This window comes from Nuphar pumila, chromosome 6, assembly GCF_984573655.1.
Source record: "Nuphar pumila chromosome 6, dmNupPumi1.hap1.1, whole genome shotgun sequence".
In the NCBI taxonomy this organism is placed as follows: domain Eukaryota; kingdom Viridiplantae; phylum Streptophyta; class Magnoliopsida; order Nymphaeales; family Nymphaeaceae; genus Nuphar; species Nuphar pumila.
In genome coordinates this window covers 56,521,466-56,543,865 of record NC_143254.1, presented here as the reverse complement: position 1 = coordinate 56,543,865, position 22,400 = coordinate 56,521,466, and the positions used below count along the sequence as shown (strand labels likewise).

At 37.5% G+C, this 22,400-nt stretch overlaps 1 protein-coding gene across 1 annotated transcript in view; it reads left to right on the top strand.

The window, feature by feature from the left end:
* The window catches only part of LOC149834881 (protein MRG1-like), a 163,565-nt gene extending 146,574 nt beyond the window's left edge, over window positions 1–16,991 (top strand). Inside the window, exons 5-7 of the mRNA XM_090009476.1 lie at window positions 9,840–10,015; window positions 11,797–11,881; window positions 16,892–16,991. Of these exons, the coding sequence (XP_089865602.1) occupies window positions 9,840–10,015; window positions 11,797–11,881; window positions 16,892–16,991 (361 nt within the window). The remainder of the gene's footprint in view (window positions 1–9,839; window positions 10,016–11,796; window positions 11,882–16,891) is intronic.
* The last annotated feature ends 5,409 nt before the right edge of the window (window positions 16,992–22,400 follow it).

Below are 22,400 nucleotides of genomic sequence, written 5' to 3'. Positions count from 1 at the left end.
AGTCTGTTTTTACTTCCATTTTTATTCTTTTATATTCGTTTTAAAAAATTAGGTCATTTTACAGAGTCCAGTTAATTCAGGACTCTATTTCAGAGTTCTGATTGAGTTAGGAGTCTAACCCTGACTTTATTTTCCGACTTGTTTCACCATTTTTGGTAAAATCTTTTCAAAAGCTCCTTCATTTGGCTTTTAAAACCCAAAATCTCAGAGTCCTAAATATCCAGGACTCTAAACCGGAGTTCCAGTTTACTTGAGACTCTATTTTCAAAGATTCTGAATTTCAATTATTGATTTTAACCCATTTTCAAAGTTATTTTCAATGTTTATTTCAAATTTTTCAAAACCTGATGTGGGCCCAATCAATTGGCGCCACATCCAGAGGAGTTTTGACCCAGTTGGAACTCTATTAAAGCTTACTTTTGAAAATCTTTTGAAAATTCTCTCAATTTCATGCTTTAAAATCATTTTTTGAAAAGTCAAGTGGGGTCCACTCAGGGTGGCGCCACATTTGAGAAAGTCAGGGTTAGACTAGGGTTAGTTAGTGTCTTTGTTAGTGTTAAGTTTAGAAGAGTCAAAATCCATTTTGAAAACCCATTTTAAAATTTGGTTTTTAAACTAGTGTTTTTAAAGGTTTTAATTAAAACTTGAAAAACAAATGTAGGCCCACATTAGGTGGCGCCACATTTGGAGCTTTTAGGTTTTAGCTAGGAGTCTTAGGTTAGGTAAGAGCCTAATTAGGAAAGTCAAAATGTCAAACCCAATTAGGAAAATCGCCCACCCCTTTAGAGTCCAAAATTTTCAAATTTTCAAATTTTTAAAACCTAATTTTTTATTATAAAAGGAAGCCCATAGGAGTCGACCTCCCCAATCTCTCTCCTCTTGGATTCTTGAAGCTTCTCTCTCCTCTCCAGTCCTTCTTCCATTGCTGCAAACTCAAGGTAATAATTTCTTCATTTTTTTAGTTTTATTTAATGCTTTTTCATATTTTAACATGGATTTAGCCATTGATGCCTTCTATTGCATGAATTAAACCATGGATTCAACCCCAAGAACCTCAAGAACAGTCAAAGAAGGTGATCTAACCCTGTTTTACTGTTTTTCCAGGGATTCTAATCCATTAGAATCGATTATTGTATTGATTTTCATGTTCTTAACCATTAAAACATGTGATTTACTCGTTAAATGAGTTAAATCCATGATTTCAAAGGTAAATATTAATTCCAACCATGGATTCCCTGTGTTTTATTTATTTTTTACTTATTCATGTTTATTACATGTGTTTCAACATAGAAATTAATTTTATTTTACTGTTTGGATATTATTTTATTTGTTCTCATTAATTAATGCATGTTTTATTAAGTTTTATTAAATTTCTGTGTGTTTTAAGCTTAAATCAATAAAAAGAAAGTTATTTCGTATTGAAGTACTCACTGTAAATTTCTGATTTTTTTATATGTGATACACGGTTATGTCAGTGAACTACTGTAAAAAATTCAGACGTTTTGAGATTCGGGAACCCTATTAAAAAAATAAAAGATTAAACTGTGATTTTCAATCATTTAGAATCGTTGTTGAAATTCATAGGTAAATTGCAGTTGTGTTATTTTTCTCATTCGATATCCGATTCAAGATTCGTAAAGTGCAGTGGATTTATATTGATGTGAACTATTTACTGTGAATTTTTATAATTTTTTGCCTCTGTTTGGTATTTTTTCTCTCTCAAAGAATCTTATTTAAAATTTAAAACTCGTTAGGGTTTACCAAAACCCTAATCTGACTTGTGAAGATCATAGATCTCAAACCGTAGATCAGATTCAGGATCTGTAAAAAAGGAAGTTCATTATTTTTATGTCTACTATTCACTGCTGAAATTTCAGAATTTTTTGATTAAGTTTTCTATTTATTTCTGTATTTTAAATCGGAAGTACCTGTGATAACTAATTTTATATTCATTAAGTTTTAGTCCGGATTGCTGGAAGGGTTTTTCCCTCATCGAAAATGATTTTTCCGATCTGTAAAAGGCGAATTTTCTGTTTTTATGTATAGTTTACCTCTGTAAAATTTCAGAAATTTCTATGGTGATTTGACCCAAGATTCGGGTCTAACACTGAAACTGGTATGTGACCATGGACAAAAATAGCTTATTTTAGGGTTTTAATGCGATTTTCGAGTTGGAATAATTATAAAAATATATTTTTACAATTCCAATCTGATTTTAGGGTTATAATAAGTGCATATGCCAATTTTTATGAATTTTGGAATCCATTTGATGCTTGAATGGATCAAATTGCAAAACAGGGTACCTGCAGGATCCAGAAACACTGCCAAAATTGTGATTTTTGTGATATTTCTTGATTTTCGTGTATAAGTTCTCATTTTTAGGGTTTGTTCATGTTTATAATCATATTAGTATGTTTCATGATCAATTTTGTGTTTATTTGACTTCATTTAAACCCTAAACCCAAAGTTTTTACCAAAATTTATTTATGAAAACCCTGATTTCAAGGCCATAGTCTTGCTATCAGGGGCAATTTGGTCATTTGACCTCAATTTTGAAATTCTAAACCCTAGTTTTCATATTGTTAATCATACCATATCATTTTTTGTTCAATTTATCCTTATTTGAGTTTTAAAACTTGCATTTTACAAAATATCTTTCTGAAAACCCTGACTTCAAGGCCATAGTCTTGCTATCAGGGGTATTTTGGTCATTTTGACCCCAATTTCGAATTTTCAAATCTCATTTTTATTATTTGTTTAGTTTTATTTCATATTTCATTAAGTTTATATCAGGGAATCATGGAAAAAGACTTATAACTAGCAAAATCCAGCAATTTCCAGATATTGCTGGATAAACCTAGAAAAGCCAACATATCTTCACTAATCTATTTTTCTAGTTTTGCAGGGACATTGAAGACTTTATTTTCCTATATTTAAATTCAATTAGTGATGTAAATTGTAATCAAATTTGGAATAAGAATTTCAATTCTTGCATAGATTAGGATTTGCATTGCATATAGTTTTAAACTTTGATATATAACTGCAATGTATGCCAATTCATGCATATTTTTACAAATTCACCATGGTCTACACGAATGGCACGTGCACTAGCTCTTATGGAGTTGACAAATTCGGTGAAATTCGTATTTATGGCCATAGTCAACATACGAATGAGACTCAGATTTGTGATATTCGTATTAGCCACATTCAGCCTACACTCTTAGGCTAACTTCAAAATGCACTGCATTTCTCAAAAAATACAAAAAGATTTTCTCAAATCCTCAAAATCAAGTCTTTCAAATCCATATTCCTTCATTTCATTCATTTGCAGTTTCCAATTCCAACTCAGAGAAATCAATTTTCTCAAAATTTCTCAAGTCTTTCTCAGAAATTGATTTTCTCAAAGTTCTGAGTTTTTAATGATATTTCAAATACTTCTCAAGTTCAAATCCATGATTTTCCAAGTCCTAATATCTTTAATTTCAAAGACTGAATTCAGAAAAATCAAGTTTTTCCCAAAGTTACTTGAAATTCCTCAGAAATCGATTTTCATAAAACACTTGTATTTTTGCAGAAATCGATTTTCTTTTCTTCAAAAATATTCTCTTAACAAGGCTCACGATTTTCCAAGTGTTATCTTTTCCAAGAATTTTTCAAGTATTTCAAATATTCAAAGCAAAAATCATGTTTTCAAACCTGCATTTTTAGAAATTCATAGCACATGCCTGATTCTTTTTGCATTTAGGAAATAGAATACGATTTAGACAAGTTGAGCAAAACTAAGCACACTTTTGATCTTTGGTTTGATTACCCCTGGTAAAGGCGCCAGAAACGATTGAACCTTGTACCGACAGACGAGTCCCATTCTTTGGAATTGTCCTGCATTTTAAAACGGAGGTGAGTTATTTTCAAAATCTTTTTCAAAGGTCAGTTTGACTGGCAAAAGTAAAAATTTTGCGATGATAACAATCCGTCTTGATGTATCTTTTGAAACTACTGTTAAATTGTAATATCAAATCTATGTAATGATATATACATTTTATATGTATAGGAAGATACATGCACATATATATTTCATATATATGTACATGTACCTACCTACCTACCTACCTATATATATATATATATACTTATTTCTTGTAATAGTCATAGGGGTACTTTAGTCATTTTGTGCATATTCTTTTTTTAATATGTTGTATTTTTCTTTAATTCATTTTTTCTTTTATTTTTTATTTTTTTCTTTTTTGTAAAAGGAAGTGTACACCTTGGAGGGTCCCACCATCTAGTCGTTGGGCCCCTTCCAACGACCACATTTGTGACCGTTGGAGGGGCTCCAATGACTAGAAGTGGAGCCCCTCCAAGGCATCCACTTCCTCTATAAAAAGGGGCATTCCCCTATTGTATTTTCTATGGCTTTGGGTCAAAGCCCAAGTGATTAATAAAGTTTTCCTATTCTTTTATGCAGTTGAGCATTTATGAGATTTAGTGGGTTGTGCTTTTGTGCACTAGTGGTTTAAGAGTTCTTATTGTGCATGAGTGTACGTGTTTCTATCAAGAATATTAAGGTCTTGATCATAGTATCTTATTGAAGATACTTTCACATGGTATCAGAGCAAGGTTAGAGAAAGAAAGATCGTGTGGATTTTACCCTTTTTCATTGCCTCGAAAAGCGTGCTCTCGAATTTTTGAAGATTGAAGTGGATCCTCTTGTTCATCCAATATTTTAAAAGATTCTTTTATCAAGAAAGATCTAAAAGTCCTTTGTGGTACGTATTCTTTTTCATCATCTTTCCTCTCTAATAGGTGAAAAAGACTCATTTCTCTCTCGGTTTCAAACTCAATGGGTCCAACTATCACGTTTGAGCCGGAAACATGGAGGCTCATTAAAGGAAAAGGGCTTTGGGGATATGTCCAAGGCTCGATTCCCGAACCGGAGCCAAAGATAACCTTGATGGAGAAAGGAGAAATAAAAATCCTTGAAGGCGAAGAAAGAGCTAAGGCTTTTGAAGATTATACCAAAAAGCACGAAGAATGGGAGATGAGGAAATTTAAAATCCTCTCATGGATTTTCTCATCCGTAGAAACAAGAATTAACGCTAATATTATCAAGTTTAAGAAGGCTTCTCAAGCGTGGGAGTACCTTGAGAAGATGTACACCTCTAGGGACTTATCTCATAAGTATTACTTCTAAAAGAGGGTTCTTACTCTTCATCAAGGGGAGATGACTATAAGGGAGTATTTTGCCGAACTCTCTTCTATTTGGGACGAGCTTGCTATGCTCGAACCTAAGTGGAGTGAAGAAGCCATAAAGCTTCATCATAAACAATTGGAAGAAGATAGATTTTTCAATTTTTTGAATGGGCTTAGGCCCGAATTCGAACAAATCTGGTCTTCTCTTTTATCCGCCTTCACTTTTCCCTCTCTTGAAGATGTAATTACTAAGTTAAGTGGGGGAAGAACCTCGTATGGGTATAAGCAAAAACAACCCAAGTGTTCTAGCTACACCTTACAATAATGAAGAAAATGAAGGTGTTAATGCCGAGTAACTTAAGGACTTACAAGCCTCCTCACTTCAAGAATCAAAACTCAAATGGTCAAGGAGGGAAGAGGGATTATAGCAAGCTTTTGTGCCATTTTTGTAAGGAACCAGGGCACATTAAGCCTATTTACCCAAAGTGAAAAAAGTTACTTGCCATGGCAACTACATTTCAACCTCAAAAAGAAGAGTGCTCGCCATCTTCAAATGGAGCTCTCTCATTACAACAAATCGTAGATGGACTTCAACCTCTCCTAAAAGAGGCTATTTTTGGAGCCGCCATGTCAAACTCCTCTCCTCCTAGTAAAACCTCTTGGCTTTTAGATTCGGGTGCTTCTTTTCACATGACCCCAAGTTTTAATTCTTTTTTCGAATATTAAAAAAATTCCTCTCCTTTCTTTGTTTCAACCGCGGATGGAACATCTCTTGAAGTAAAAGAAAATTTTGAAAAACATGGGTTCTCATTCAAAAAATTAGATTTATACTCAAATTAAACTTAAATTTGTTTTTCGTTTCTCAACTCTCGGATCATGGGTGTGATATAAAGTTTTCATCTAATAAATATTGGATACATGATCGCTTGTCCGGGAGATTGATTGGAGAAGGCTCTAGGAAGGGCGATCTATACTATGTTGATTCCCTCCTAATTCCAAAAAACCCGTTTTGTAATGTTGTCCAACAAAAGGATGTTAATGTATGATACAAGAGACTTGAACACCCAAATATTGTAAAAATTTCTCATTTACCTTTTGTTAAAAATCTATGTCAAAGTCATTTCACTTGTAACGACTGTATACTTGCGAAAATGAAAAAATTACCTTTTTGTCAAAGATTTATGTTTACAACAGGATCTTTTGAAATTGTTCATTCGGATGTATGGGGACCGATACCCATTCTATCTAAAGGAGGCTTCACATATTTTGTCATTTTTGTTGATGACTACACGAGATATTGTTGAATTTATTTTTTTAAACACAAATATGAAGTCTTTTCGGTTTTTAAAACCTATCATATGATGATTAAAAATCAATTTAATGGGAATCTAAAAATTTTTAGAACCGACTCTGGTGGAGAATATCTTTCAAGTGAATTAAAAAATTATCTTGAAAGTTATGGTATTCTTCACCAAAGGTCTTGTCCAAAAACCCCTCAACAAAATGGATTAGCCGAAATGAACCATAGACATATAATAGAGACAACTCGAACATTACTTGTTTCTCAAAATATCCCAAAAGGTTTTTGGGCTGAAGCGACCCTAGCATCTGTCTATCTGATAAATCGGATACCTTCAAAAAACTTGAACAATATCTCGCCTTTTGAAAAATTATACACCAAAGAACTCGACTATAGTCGGTTGAGAATTTTTGACTGTAAATGCTTCGTTCTTACTGACAAGAATGACAAGCTTTCACTTAAAGCCATTGCCTGTGCCTTCCTTAGATATTCTGAAACTAAAAAAGGGTTTCGTTGCTATGATGTTAAGAATGATAAGCTATATGTTTCCAGAAATGTGAGTTTTCTGGAAAATGTTAATGGTTTTGAAAAGAGTGAACCCTTTGAAGAAAACATGAATTACTCTTTTTTTTTTGAAATGTTAGCTCATGATGATGATAGTGATGATGATCTCATTCATAATGAAGTCAATGATAAAGAAGATGATTCTTCCCATCCTCCTATTACCCAACATAGTAATGAAGGAGCATTAAGAGATCCCATAACATGTACCCATAGAGATAAAACCAATTTTAGGAGTGCAATTGAAAAATACGGTGAACCTAGTAGTTCCAACTCAACCAATGCTGAAAACCTACGAAAGACTGAGAGAAGTAGAAAGATGCCTTCTAGGTTCATTTCATATGACTCCTTTACTCCTAAACATAGAGCCTGCCTTAGTGCCATTCATTCCTATATAGAACCCAGAAACTTCGAAGAAGCCAAAAAGAATGATGAATGACTAAAAACAATGGAATGTGAGCTTTCAGCTCTCAATAGGGCAAAGACTTGGGAGTTCCAAGATCTTCCTAAGGGTAAGAAAGCAATATGATGTAGATGGGTTTTTAATGTAAAAACTAAGAGCGATGGATCTCTTGAGAGATATAAAGCTCGATTGGTAGCAAAAGGTAAGTCAAGAATACATGATTGACTATGAAGAAACTTTTGCTCTTGTGGCCCGAATGGTCACTGCCCGATGTCTCATCACCGTTGCCTCAATCAATAAATGAAACATCTATCAAATGGATATTAAAAATGTCTTCCTAAATGATGATATGAATGGAGAGATATATATGGATGCTCCACCAGGAATGGAGACTCCCAAAGGGAAAGTGCTTCGCCTTCGCAAAACACTTTATGGTTTAAAACAAGCCCCCAAGGCTTGGTATGATAGGTTTAACTTTGTAATGTTAGAAAACAATTTTTCATCCTGTTTCACTGACACTGCCTTATTTGTTAGAAAACCCAATACAGAGATTGTCATTCTGCTCTTATATGTGGATGATATGCTTATAATCGGAAGTGATTCTAAGGGGGTTAAAAGCATAAAAACTATTTTGAAAGATAGATTTGAAATGTCTGATTTGAGATTTCTAACTTATTTTTTGGGTATTGAAGTAGCATACTCTCATAGAGGGTATTTTTTTTTATCTTAAACTAAGCTTGCTTTTGAGATTATTGACAGATCAGGTATTACAGATAATAAGGTTTGTGAAACTCCTGCTATAGTAGGAGCCAAAATGAAGATTAATGATGGTATTCCTCTCTCCGATCCCACCCCTTACATACAGCTTGTGAGATCATTAATGTATCTGAGTATTACTAGACCAGATATTTCTCATGCAATTCATATTGCAAGTCAGTTTCAACATGCACCAACATCAGTCCACATGAGTGTCATCTTGCGGGTCATAAGATACATAAAAGACACAATAAATAAGGAAGTATTCTTGTCTTTTTATTATGAATTAAAGTTAATTGCTTATACTGATTCTGACTGGAGAGGTGACCCAAATAACCGTCATTCCACCACTGGTGTTTGTGTGTTCTTAGGAGACTCACTGATCTCATGGAGATGTAAGAAACAACAAAAAATGTCTTTATCCTCAACTGAAGCTGAATCTCGTGCCATGACAACTACTACCATGAAAATTGTATGGATTCATTAGCTGATAGAAGACATGGGGATCACAATAGAAGGGCCCACCAAGCTATGCTGTGATAATAAGAGTACAATATATATTGCCAAAAATCATATGTTTCGCGAGCGGACTAAACACATTGAGATGAACTGTCATTATGTTCGGGAAGCCTATCTGAAAGGAATCATAAAACTTCCGTATGCCACTTCAGAATATCAGTTGACAGATTTCTTCACCAAAGCACTGTGTTCTCCGCAGTTCAACTTCCTTCTTGGCAAACTTTCGGTTATCATGCCCTAAGTTTGAGGGGGGGGGGTGTTAAATTGTAATATCAAATCTATGTAATGATATATATATTTTATATACGTATAGAAAGATACATGCACATATATATTTCATATATATGTACATGTACCTACCTACCTATATATATAATATATACTTATTTCTTGTAATAGTCGTAGGGGCAGTTTAGTCATTTTGCGCATATTCTTTTTCGAATATGTTGTATTTTTCTTTAATTCTTTTATTTTTTATTTTTTTCCTTTTTGTAAAAGGAAGTGTACACCTTGGAGGGGCCCACCATCTAGTCATTGGGCCCCTTCCAACGGTCACATTTGTGACCGTTGGAGGGGCTCCAACGACTAGAAGTGGAGCCCCTCCAAGGCATCCACTTCCTCTATAAAAAGGGGCATTCCCCTATTGTATTTTCTATGACTTTGGGTCAAAGCCCAAGTGATTAATAAAGCTTTCCTATTCTTTTATGCATTTCAGCATTTGTGAGATTTAGTGGGTTGTGCTTTTGTGCAGAAGTGTTCTAAGAGTTCTTACTGTGCATGAGTGCACGTTTCTTTCAAGAATATTAAGGTCTTGATCATAGTATCTTATTGAAGATACTTTCACAACTACTACCTGTATATTTCGTAGATTATATGCCTCTCAATTAAGATTGTTGAATCGGTTCATTTTCTGTTCATTCTTGTTAATTGTTGATGATGGAAGCTAAACACATTGATGGTAGGGTAGTTGGCAGTTGCCTTGGAAAGTATCTTCTGGGTGGGCACGTGTTAATCATAACAATTTTTTGGAGCATCACCATGGTTTGGGTTTTTGATACCTTCTAGTGGTCCTGAAAGCTTAAAATTTTGCTTGATATGCTTCTTTTGTAGGATTGCTGAATCAGTTGGTGAAATATTAAGTGGACTGCGCTGTTACTTCGATATGGCTTTGCCAGTAATGCTTTTATATAAACAAGAGCGGCAACAATACCAAGATGCAATTTCAGAAGATAGTAGCATCTCTCCTTCAACAATATATGGGGCTGAACATCTGTTGCGTCTCTTTGGTATTGTCTACATTCATGCTGTCTTGTGGTTGTTAGGTTCAATGCTTTTTCTTGTTGCTAACGTGTTTTCTGCTTAATCTTATCTTAAGCATTTTATATTTGTTGCATTTGCTTATTTCACTGTTTACATTGGGATCTGGATGCCTTGGATTTTGCTATTACAGGTATTCTCCCTATGCTTCTTTGTCTCTGAAAGAGTACCTCCAACTGTGACGCTCTATGTTGAGGAGCTTGCTTCATATGTGTGTCTTAACTTAAGTAACATGGATGCCTGTTGCTAACATATCTCTATGGTTAATCGTGTCCTAATGGTTATTTATTTGATGATTTTGCTTGGTTTTGCTATATATTTTTTTCGGATTTTGGATGTCTTGGATGTTGCTGTGCTGAAGTCCGGTACTTTTCTGGATGAATTTTTACATCCATGGCTTTAATGGATTTTGACAGGTTTGCCTGGTTTTTTTGCTCCTAGTAGATTTATCATGATGGTATCATGCAGTCGTTGCCACCACAAAGGACATTTTAATAATTTACATACAACATCCATTAGAATTTAGAAGACGCCATGTGCTCCTGGATGCACAAAAGATTGATGTCTTTGACACTCTTATCTGGTGATGGTTAATGCGTGTCTACTATGACATTTCTGGATATGTGGGTCAAAGAGATATTGTGAACTTGTTAGCATCCACTAAAGGCTGTGGATGAATCACCACTATGAATATAGTCACCAAAGCATCCATAATGTGAAATATCATAAAGGGTTTTCTTAGGAGAGTCTAAGAAACATTGCTTTTCTTGGGAAAATCTTGAGAGCTTTGAAAAAAGGAAAAAAATGAAAGAAATAAAAAGGGAAACATAAGAAACTAGCAAAAAAACAGAACTAAATTATTCGTTGTTAATAGCTTGGCATATGTGCATAACTGTAACGACCAGAGACCAAGTCGCCATATACTTTCTGAATAAAAACTGGGTACCCTAGTGGACAAATCATCGTATGCTCCTTGGGGAAAATTTCTCTTTATTTTTTAATCTTTGAACCTCCAAAAGCTAGGGTTTTAAATTTTTGAAGACAAAAAGTTGTAGGGTTTTAATGTGTTTATATATTGTAATAGTTATCGTGCTTTTCATACAGGGTGTCAGTTTTGAGGTCCAGTCTGTCCAATCAGCAGTTGCTTGGTGGTGGGCTGGGATTGGTAAGTGGTTTCTTGATCATTTGTATGGTTGACATGAAGCTGCATGACCTCTTTACATGGAGTTCTGTCATGTCTGATAAATCATGCCTGCTTCAAGGAACATCTAGAAACCCTATACATGAGTGAGCACTGCACAGCAGGATCCGGCTTTTCTTTGTCTGGATAGACTGTTATAGGCAATACACTTTAGTTCAGATTCTAATTATGATGCCCAGAAAAATGTTACAACGCATAAAAAAATTTGCCGCAAAATTGTCTGTTTAATTTTATAATCTTTTTATCAAAGTTTTTATGTATGTTTCAGCTTGTTTTTGTATGCTTTTTGGTGATTGTTTTGACATATGTGCAATGAATCTGTATGCACACAAAAATGTCTTTTCTTGCCAAATGTCTGATTCAGCATCAATTTATTATGTGCTTGGGTTGAGTGCAAATGGTGAGATTCTGTTATTACTATTTTCTTTTAAGATGATTCAGGTGTCGGCAGTTGCTGTGTTGGTACTGTTCCCTATATTTCAGTTAGTGCACCAGATAATTCATGTAATAACTGTTTCTGATTAGATTTTGGCATTGTGTTTGATATAGTGAAGTTACCTGAGCTATTGGCATATGTCAACATGGAAGAGGAGACAATGACTCAGTTGCAGAAAAGGTTGTTTGATTTCCTCATGTATGTTTCCTTCCCTGATTTCAGTATAGTTAAAAACGATCGTTGAAACTTAATAAGGGCTTTATTAGGCTTTTCCCCCCAAAAATGGTTGTTAGGGCCCTAATGCTATAGAAAACCATGCATGATTGACATGTAGTACTTGATTCCCTCTGTGAAACTTGTTAACCCTTCTAGGCACTAGCATTCTATTCAATAGATAAGCTACTATGTCACATGGGTGCGGGTGCCACGGGTGCGGCACTTTCAAAAACCTTGGGTGAGGGGGTGTGGCATGGCAAAAATGTAATATATATATATATATATATATATATATATATATATATAATTTTGAAGTTTTAACAGTTAACATTTAACCGTTAACATTGTCATAATATCATTCTTCATGCATGAAATATAACAACCTAAATATCAATCAAATAAGTAAAGTAGAAAAAAGCTAAATTACATACCAAAGTATATCCTGATGAAGTAATGGATCTTAATAATTTTCTTCTTCATCATCAAATGCATCATTAGAGGGAATACTGAGCTCAGCTAAATCCATGTTTGTTATGTTGAAATCATGCTCTTCCTCGAAGTTGCACTCTTCTAGGTTTACATCTCAAAATTTGGATGTTCCTTGTCTGCGTTACAAACTCAATTTGAAAATGTTAAATACAATACAAGTATATTTAAATGAAAAACTAAGAAATAATCAAATAACTAAGAGAACAAATTAGTACATGTATTCATCATTGGTTCGCAAAAATAATTAAAGATTTGAATGAACATATACTAAATCATCTGCACGTTTGCTGGCGAGTTTGTTTCTCTTCATGTTGTGGATTTGAGAATATGTGGTCCAATTTCTTTCACAACAAGATGAACTAGCAGACTGCGATAGCAATCTTAATGCAAGACGTTGAATAAGAGGTGTTTCTGATCCAAATGTTGACCACCATGTGATAGGATCTATATTATCCTTTTCTCTCGCGAATAATGCCGGTCCATATAATCTCGAAGATGAAAATTTTTTAAACTCTTGTGTGACTTGACGTAGAAGATATGCTTTTGGAAAAGTCTTATCATACACATATTTCTATGTCTTGATAGCTCTGAGTTTAAATTTGGAGGGACACGACCAATACCACCAGCCCGTCATTTATTTGCGTAATATTTTGGATTAAGAGAATGTGCCATGCAATGCAAAGGAGTGTTGCTCTTATCCCGTCTTCTGACTAAAATTGAATGAATATGATTAAAAAATTCTGAATCATCCAATGCAGAATTTTTTTCTTTATGCTTGAAAACTATAGCTTGTATTTTTTCAATCATATTATCCCACATTTCATAAACTCTGTGAAGCATGAGCTCATTCTTATCAACTTCTTTTAACATTTGCCAAATAGGTTGTGTAAATTAAAGGAACTATACCACTCTGTTCCAAAACTCATAATCAAGAATGAATTTTTTAATTTTTTGAGCTTTGATATCTTTAGCAGCACAATACCAATTTTCATCAGTCACCATGTGAACCAAAGCATTCTTCGCTCTTTTAATCCTCTTCACCATCACAATGATGGCCGCAAAACGCGTTTCAACGACCTTTAACCTATGTCACAGGGATTCAGTCAGACAGGTGCCGCACCTACGTCGATGCGATGCGAGTGCGACACCGGGTGCGGTCAACCCGACCCTGGGAGCATTGACCACACCCACGGTCATTTTGGTCCAATTTTTTGTTTTTTTTTTAAATTTTGCCCTGTGAAATGGGCTGTGGAATTTAAAAAAAAAATCTGTTGACAGCTGACCGCGCAGCGGGACCTTCCCCTTGCTGGATTTTGATTTTGATTATGATTTTGGCCTTGATAGCTTTGGTCTCTTTAGAGTTGCCTATTCCCTGACGAGGACTTCCAGATTCTTCACCTCTCCCCACCCTTGCTGGATCCCTGCAGGTAGTGATGAGAGAATGAAAGGACAGAACAACCGATGCCTGTTTGCTACTGCTGCTGCTCTTGTTTTATAAAGGGGGCACTTGTGTCCACAACATATGACGAGCTTTGTTGGCATCCCATGCTATTCCTGCCTCCAAACAATGAATTCGCAGTGTTGGAAAACATACTGTTTACTTGGAAATGATGATCCATCTTCCTCAAAAATTAAAACTAAAATTCAAGAGCCTTTTGAAGTCTTTATCCTTCAACCATCCAGATCTTTCTTCGACAAGGATTTTCTCTCTCCATAATTAATGATAATGGTGGTGGTAGCCTTGGTGGCTATTAGTATTCACTTTTCTCCTGACGAGATGGGTGCTCTAGCCGTAGCCTGGTGTAGACCTCTCTTTTCCACATGTCAAATCTAATAAATTTCTTTTAGCTGTCATCCAGAGTCCAGACTAGAGATCTGTGTGCAACTGTATATAAAATGAAATTTGAAGAACCCTAGGCAGTGGCGTGGCAGTGGAGGTGGAGCCGTAGGCCTCGTGAAGACTCTCTCTCCAACAAACCACATCAAACCTTTTGCTTATATTTTTTTTCGTGAAGACCAGGGAGTTTTAAACATGATTGAATCATGACAGTCAGCAGAACGCTGCAGGCTGGGTCGATCAGATTGCCAATCCTTTCGGTTCATCAATTTTGTCCCGTTACGCCAAAGTACACAACAAGCAGAACGTGGATAACAAGTCTTTAAACAAACACACCAGCAAAAAAAAAACTGGTTATACTATATATATATATATATATATATATATATAATTTTTTTTTTGCCGCACCCCCACACCCGGGTTTTTTGGAAGTGCCGCATCCTCGCACCCGCACCCGCACCCATGTGACATAGCCTTTAACAATTTCAGGTCAAAATACCTATTAAATATAACATTAGCACGATGATGGTTAATAACAAACTTCCTAATGCTGTTGACATTTCTTTCTAAATCTTTAATCCATGAACATAAATCATATGTTTGTGAATTTTTTTCTTTGGGGTTGCAGATGCTCTTTAAGGTCAGATTTAAGCTGTGTGCTACACAGGAAGTCCAAAAAATATGAGGGTACTCACTCTCCAAACTCAACATCACACTTTTACAAACTGGAGCGTTGTCTGTAATGATTTGTATCACTTTTTGATCACTCACTTCTTTTATGACTTCTACAAATAACCCCTTCAAATACTCTGCATTTTTATATTCCTCAGATGCATCAACTGCTTTCAAGAATATTGGGCCACTAAGTGAACAAACAATGAAATTGATCAGTGGACGCCTTTGAATATCTGTCCATCCATCAGACACAATAAAAACTCCATTTTGCTCCCATGAATATTTTTTAATCTTCAACAACCTCTCCGCATTTGCCCTCTCTTCTGCAAGAAGTGTGGTTCATATTCTTTTTGAACTTGGAGGCACATAGCTACTCAAATTACAATTTGTCAAGGATGTTACTAAATCCTTTCAATAAGGATTTCTAACCACATTAAATGACAACGAACTAGAATAAAAATACCTCTCAACTTTTCTATCCAATTATTTTCTTCCATATGTATTGAATGCTGCTTGTATCGTTTCTCTACCTCCTACATTGACTTTTTTTTTTCAGCATCTTCTTAGTGGCTTGCAAATGGCACACTAACTGCACAAGAATCTGCCATTGCCTTTATCTTTTCATATTCTTGTATTGTCTTCGCATTGCCTCGTCAATTTTTCTGCATCCTGAAATGCCATGTCCTGGTATCTTCAACAAATGAGTCTTCACTTTTGTGTAAGACCCAACAAAATCTCTTTCGCAGAGCTTGCATCGAAATCTTTTGTTTCCATCATCTCCTTCTCCAGTTTTTACAAGTTTATCTACATGTACCCATAGTGACCCCATATCATCAATCCCACTACAACTAGCAGCAGAACTCACACGTTGGGATGAGGATGACACAAGTCCTTTCCCTTTATTCGTCATTTTTATCTTGAAAACACAAAAAAATTATATTCAAAATTTCAAATCAATTATACAGACATATCTTGATATAAAAAAAAAATATATATATAATATATATATATATTATATATATAATAAAATCAGGAGTAAGGAGGGGGATCTGCCCCTCCCCTGCCAAAAACAGAGAGGTACTCAGCCCCTCTCCTGAAATAAGAGGGAGCAGGGATGGGGGCTCGACCCCCCCCCCTGTCGACCCAACAAGATTGCGAGAGGGGGGGCTCGGCCCCTCCCTTGCCAAAAACAGAGGGAGCATGGGGGACTCAGCCCCTCCCCTGCCGACCCAACAAGAGAGCGAGAGGGGGGGGGGGGCTCCCCTGAAATCAAAGGGAGCAGGGTGGGGGGCTCGGCTCCTCCCCTGCCGAAAACAGAGGGAGCAAGGGGGGCTCAACCCCTCCCTTGCCGACCCAACAAGAGAGCGAGAGGGGGTGGGGGCTCGGCCCCTTCCCTGCCTACCCAACAAGATAGCGAGAGGGCGCAGGGGGAGCTCAACCCCTCCCCTGCCGACCCAACAAGAGAGCGAGAGGGAGCCAGAGGGTACATACCTGCGACGAGGGAGAGGAGGAGCCTAGGAGGTGGTGTCGGGAGGAGAGAGCTCGAGCAGCTCCCGGGAAAGGAGAGATTAGGGCAATTTTTTTTTGTTCTAATCCTCCTTTTCATCGTTTTTTTTTTTAACGTCCGAAACATGGCATACTCGGTGAGCCATGGTATTCGATCTCCGCTTCCTGTAATCCTCTTGTATGCTATCATTTTACAATCAGCTAGGACACATTGATTCTTTTGGATTTGTGTTTGATACCTGTCTGTCTATTTTCCATCAAATGGAATAATTGTCTCTTATGCACAGCATCAAGTTTGAACGTACCTAGGATCTCTCTCTCTCTCTCTCTCTCTCTCTCTCTATATATATATATATATATATATATATATATATATATATATATATGTGTGTGTGTGTGTGTGTGTGTGTGTGCGCACGCGCGGCGTGGTGTCCAGAATCAATGTAGGTTTTATTAGTAATTCTATTTGTCCCATTCAAAAACAGATTCTTGCAGAAGAAGCAGAGCACCTTCTTCTTTTCTACATACGATGAACCTAGATTTTTTGGGGACATCGGGGACAAGGAACAGGACACATCAACATGATGTGGCTGATGCGCCGCCACCACCACCACCACCACCACCATGCTGTTGGCTTCTAGAGTTTGTGTTTCAGAGGGCAGTAATTTCACTCTCGTGCTTTGCGAGCGAGATGTGTCCCGAGATGTAATTTGTATCTTGTAATGTTAAACTTAAGCTTTCCCCACTGCTTTCATTCTTCCTCTTGGGGTGACCCATGCCACAAATGTAAACGATTATATTGACCGATCATTGTTGTACATTATGGTTGTATTTGACATTGTTTGTGCTTACGCTAAATTCTGCATAAGTGCCAGAAATCAATATGCATGCGCTTATAGCATTGTATTCTTTTTGCGTATAGTTGATAAAACCAACACCAACTAACCTTGATAATATCTCTATAACAAGTTCTCTGTTGAAAATCCAATTAAAAGGGGATGAAACTTGTGGCCTTCTTGTCCCTAGCTTGATCTCTTTCTCCTAATCTCCTGAACCTCGGCACCAAATTACAGAGGTGGTCTTGGGCTTCCTGCCCCTTGCTAGAAAGACCAGTCAGCTTCTCCGCGTTCGACCTCTTCACCAGGTGCTCCAGTATATCTGCATTGTCTTTTGCAGTATATACCCCCAACCTCTGAGCAACATCTGAGAAACGCTTGAAAAATTTGCCGTCCTGACCTTCATCAAGCCAGCAAACACTTCAAGCCTTCAACTGCACCATCGGGATCTACCTCTAACAGCTTCTTGATGAAGGTAATCATCTAGGAACTCCCTCGTGCGGGCCTTCAATTCCTTGAGTTGATCATGGCCCGAATCCGATGGCTGGCCATAAAGCCTTGATCGGCTTCAACAGCGGTAAGATGGTATACTCTTTTTAGGTAGGATGTGAAAGAGACCTAGTTGCACTGGCTAAGCTTGACTGTATGCTTAAGGTCGCTGTCCTGACGATAAAAACCTTTACCCACAGAGAGTCGCCAAACTTTGGCTGACCAAGGGCTTATCCCTTGCCCTCATTAATGCAAGGGTCCGACTGATTATAAATGGCTGGGGATGGGCCTGTGTTGAAGCTAGAAACATAATTAGTTTGGTGCATAGTAACTATTTCTATTTACCTAATAAGATACATTAATTTTATGAAAATTAAAAGATGATTAATTAAGATGCATATGATGAAACATTGGAGAGTTTACATGCCTATAATGTGCATGAAATATAGCGTTTAATATGATGATTCATTACCATGCATGCATCCATCTATAACAAATGGGTTTGGGTCAACCTGGCTGACTTGCTGAAAATTGGCCAATTGCTTTCCAAACCTGAGCCTGTTGAGAACAGGGCGCTGGGTCATTTCCAGGATGGGTCGTGCTCAAAGCCCAACGGGCCGAGCTCCAAATGGGCTTGGGTTGGCCTGATGCACACGCTAGTTTTACCCCTTGAGAGTGAGAGCCATAAGATTAGGAATGCAAACAGACTGAATCCATTATGCCACTTTTATGATTTTTTAATTGTTTCAACCCAATTTGGATCCAACCTTAACTGATCCAGATTTGTTCCATTTGTGTCCTGATACGATAAATCACGGATGTCAATGGGATGTATTCAGGTTGGATTCGATTTTATGGGGATGCAGGTGACGAGTAGATGCAGCGCGATGCGACGACGCACAACAGGAGCCTTGAGACCCACACTTTGCAGCAGATTCAGGCTTCTTTTGGTTTTGGGGTTTGAGGGATTGTACCTCTCATTTTTGTGAGACTGTCCCTTTTTGTACCCAGTCTCCTTTTTGTGTATCATTGTAACTATTGTGGATATGAAAAATACTTTACTTGTCCTGTGGTTTGGTTTTCTCACTATGGCTCGCTCAGACTTGCGGCCTTTGCTTTACCCCTCTTCCCCTCTTTTACTTCCGCTAGTTGTTTTTCACTTTGTATATCCTTTCAAATTTTTTTTTTTGCTAAAAAACCAAAGGTTTTTACAAGGTCGGGGTTTGGGGCGTCACACAGTTTCCAGATCCTGAAGTTGAAGCTGACGACCTCGCCGGTGTTAGCTTTACCCTCTGGCATAGGTGGTTTTGTGGTGTACACAAATGCCTCTGGTACCGGTTTTGGTTGCGTGCTTATGCAGCATGGCCGAGTAATTGCCTATGCCTCTAGACAGTTGAAGACTCATGGGCAGAATTATTCGACGCACGATTTGGAGTTAGCAGCAGTTGTGTTTGCTCTGAAATCGTGGTGACATTATCTGTATGGAGAATCGTTCGAGGTCTTTTCTGACCACAAGAGCCTCAAGTATCTGTTCTCTCAGAAGGAGCTAAACATGAGGCAGCGACGTTGGCTTGAGTTCATCAAGGACTACGACTTCACGTTATCTTACCATCCTGGTAAGGTGAACGTTGTGGCTGATGCGCTTAGCCACAAAGCGAGTGGTGTTCTGGCTAGTCTTGTGTGTAGCCAGAAGCTTATTGAGGATTTCGTAGCCTGGAAACCTTTTTCTGTTGGTGGAGGTTCGATCAGATTGTCTGGTCTGACCATTCAATTCGAGTTTTTGCCGAAGATCGTAGAGACGCAGAAGCTTAACAACCAGTATGACAAGTTTCTAGCCTTGGCGGAGCAAGCAGACTCTTCTTTTAGAGTATCTGATGATGGTGGCGTTCGTTTGAGAGATCGCCTTTGGGTTCTGAGCAACCCTGAGCTGAAGACAGAAATTCTTGACGAAACTCATATGTCGAAGTACACGATTCATCCTGGAGGAACAAAGATGTTCAATGACTTACAACAAAAGTATTGGTGGCATGGCATGAAGCGCGAGATAGCGGCTTACGTTGCAAGGAGTTTGACTTGTCAGCAAGTCAAAGCGGAACACCAGTGTCCCGGTGGTACCTTGCAGAGGATTGAGATTCCTCAATGGAAATGGGAGAATGTCACGATGGATTTTGTGGTAGGTTTGTCACTGACTAGGCGTAAACACGATGCGATATGGGTAGTCGTGGACAGACTCACCAAGTCTGCCCATTTTTTGCCGATCAGGATCAGTCAATCGCTTGAAAGCCTAGCTGATTTGTACATTAGAGAGATCGTTCGACTTCATGGTGAGACGAGATCTATCATTTCCGATCATGATCCTCGGTTTACTTCGCGACTGTGGGGTCAATGTCAATCTGCTTTGGGGATGAAGTTGAAGTTTAGTACAACCTTTCATCCTCAGACAGATGGCCAGTCTGAGCGAACGATTCAAACGTTGGAAGATATGTTGCGAGCTTGTATACTTGATTGGAAGGGTGAATGTGATTCACACCTATGTTTGGTAGAGTTCGCGTACAACAACAGTTACCACAGGAGTATTGGGATGGCCCCGTACGAAGCGTTGTATAGTAGACCTTGTCGGTCACCATCTTATTGGGACGATATCAGCGATAGATCGAGCGAATCGCCAATTGTTCTTCAGCACTACACGCAGCAAGTGCAGAAGATTCACGAGCGTTTGAAGGCAGCACAAGATAGACATAAGAGTTACGCCAATAAGAGACATCGCGAATTGTCTTTTGATGTTGGAGACATGATTTTTGTCAGGGTTTCGCTGACTAAGAGCGTGTTTCGTTTTGGAAAGAAAGGAAAGTTGAGTCTGAGATACGTTGGACCGTTTGAGATCGTGGCAAAGATTGATGAAGTGACATATCGTGTTGAGTTGCCTCCACAATATGCTCACATTCACAATGTTTTTCATGTGTCGATGCTCAGGAAGTACATTTCTGACCCATCACATGTCATTCGTTATGAAGATGTGTACGTGCGAGAAGATCTGACTTTGTTAGAATGGCCTATCAAGATTGTTGATCGACGAGATCAAGTTTTGCGTACCAAGACTATTCCGTTAATTAAGGTACGTTGGCAGCACCATGGCATTGAAGAGTGCACATGGGAACCAAAAGCGAGTATGAGAGAGACCTATCCAGAACTTTTTATAACCTCCTAAGGGTGATTTTGCGGACGAAATCATTTTTAAGGAGGGGAGGATGTAAGATTCACGATTTTAATTTTGATGTATATTGCGTAATTATGTGGAAATCAATGATTTTTTATATTTTGGCATTTTCTGAAGATTTGCTTATTTTAAGAATCAGGTAAAATCGCGTAATTTTACGTAAAAAGAGCGATTTCGGAAAATCTAGAGCGAAGTAACTTATGAAACTTTTAGGGTAAGTTTGGAATAGGGTTGTGGGGATACACTCCGAATTTGAGATCCGAACGACAAAAAAACCTTGTCAGTGCATGTGAATTACGAGTCTTGATTTAATATTGGACCCGAATCTTAGAACACTTTAATTCTAGCAAACAAAAGGTTATTTTCTCAAAAGGCTACGTCCATTTTATGTTAATTAGAGTTATAAAGAGAACTAAATAATTTGTTAGAATTAAATTATTATTTTAATGTATTAAATAAGCATTATTTTGAGATATTTACAATATGCGATTTTGGATTTGGATCCAAAGCATCTAGTGGACCCAAACCCATGGACGACCCCTATAGTGGACGTCCATGACCATGGATGACCAGCTGGTCAAGGGCTGACCAGCTGGATGGCATTTTTGAAATTATCTTGCATGGATTTAAAAAGGAGGCCTTCATTGGCAATGTATCTTTTCCAACACCCTCATGATGAAGCCTAGGCTCCATCATGAGGGGTGTCAATTCAAAAAAGGAGCCATGGGGCTGGCACCCCATGACAAATTTGAAAGGTTTTTAAAAAGTTTCAAACTCTCTAAACCTATTGGACACGTTGGGTGGCAACCAAGGGCGCCCCCTTGTAAAATTTCAAAGTTTTAAAGGCTTTTCTAAATGGCGTTTTTGAAAGTTCTATAAAACTTTTTGAAATAACAACATGCATTGGTGGTTGGGGAGCGTGGAGCTCCCCAGCACTCCATCTTGGAGAGATTAAATCCCAGCCGTACAACCCTAAGCAAACCTCTATAAAAACCTTAGAAAAAAAATGGGCTCTCTTGTTGGACGACTTTTGCAAAAACTCCTTCACTCTCTCTCTTCTCTCTCCAAACCTCCTCTCTTCTCTCTAGCTTCCTCCCTCCAAACCGTGGGAGTCTCCTTGACGTGGAGAAGCTGCAACACATCACCATCTCCTTCTTCAATACAAGCTAAGGTGAAGACTCACCTTATTCGTTATGATTATGGATTGGCATGAAGCCAATGGTGCTTTGCATCAATGCATGCAAGCCCAAATGGCGGATTAGTTAGAAATGTAGTTTTAAATCTTGAATCTTCATAGTTTTACATGAGCCTTGCATTGCATACATTTTCAATCTGTTTTCTTTTAATTTCCACATTGTTATTTTTGTTTTGTTTCATTTTCTTCTATACATGTTAGCTGCTCACTCCATCTTGATGATGTTGTCTGGTTTTATGTTTTATTCTTTTCTTTCT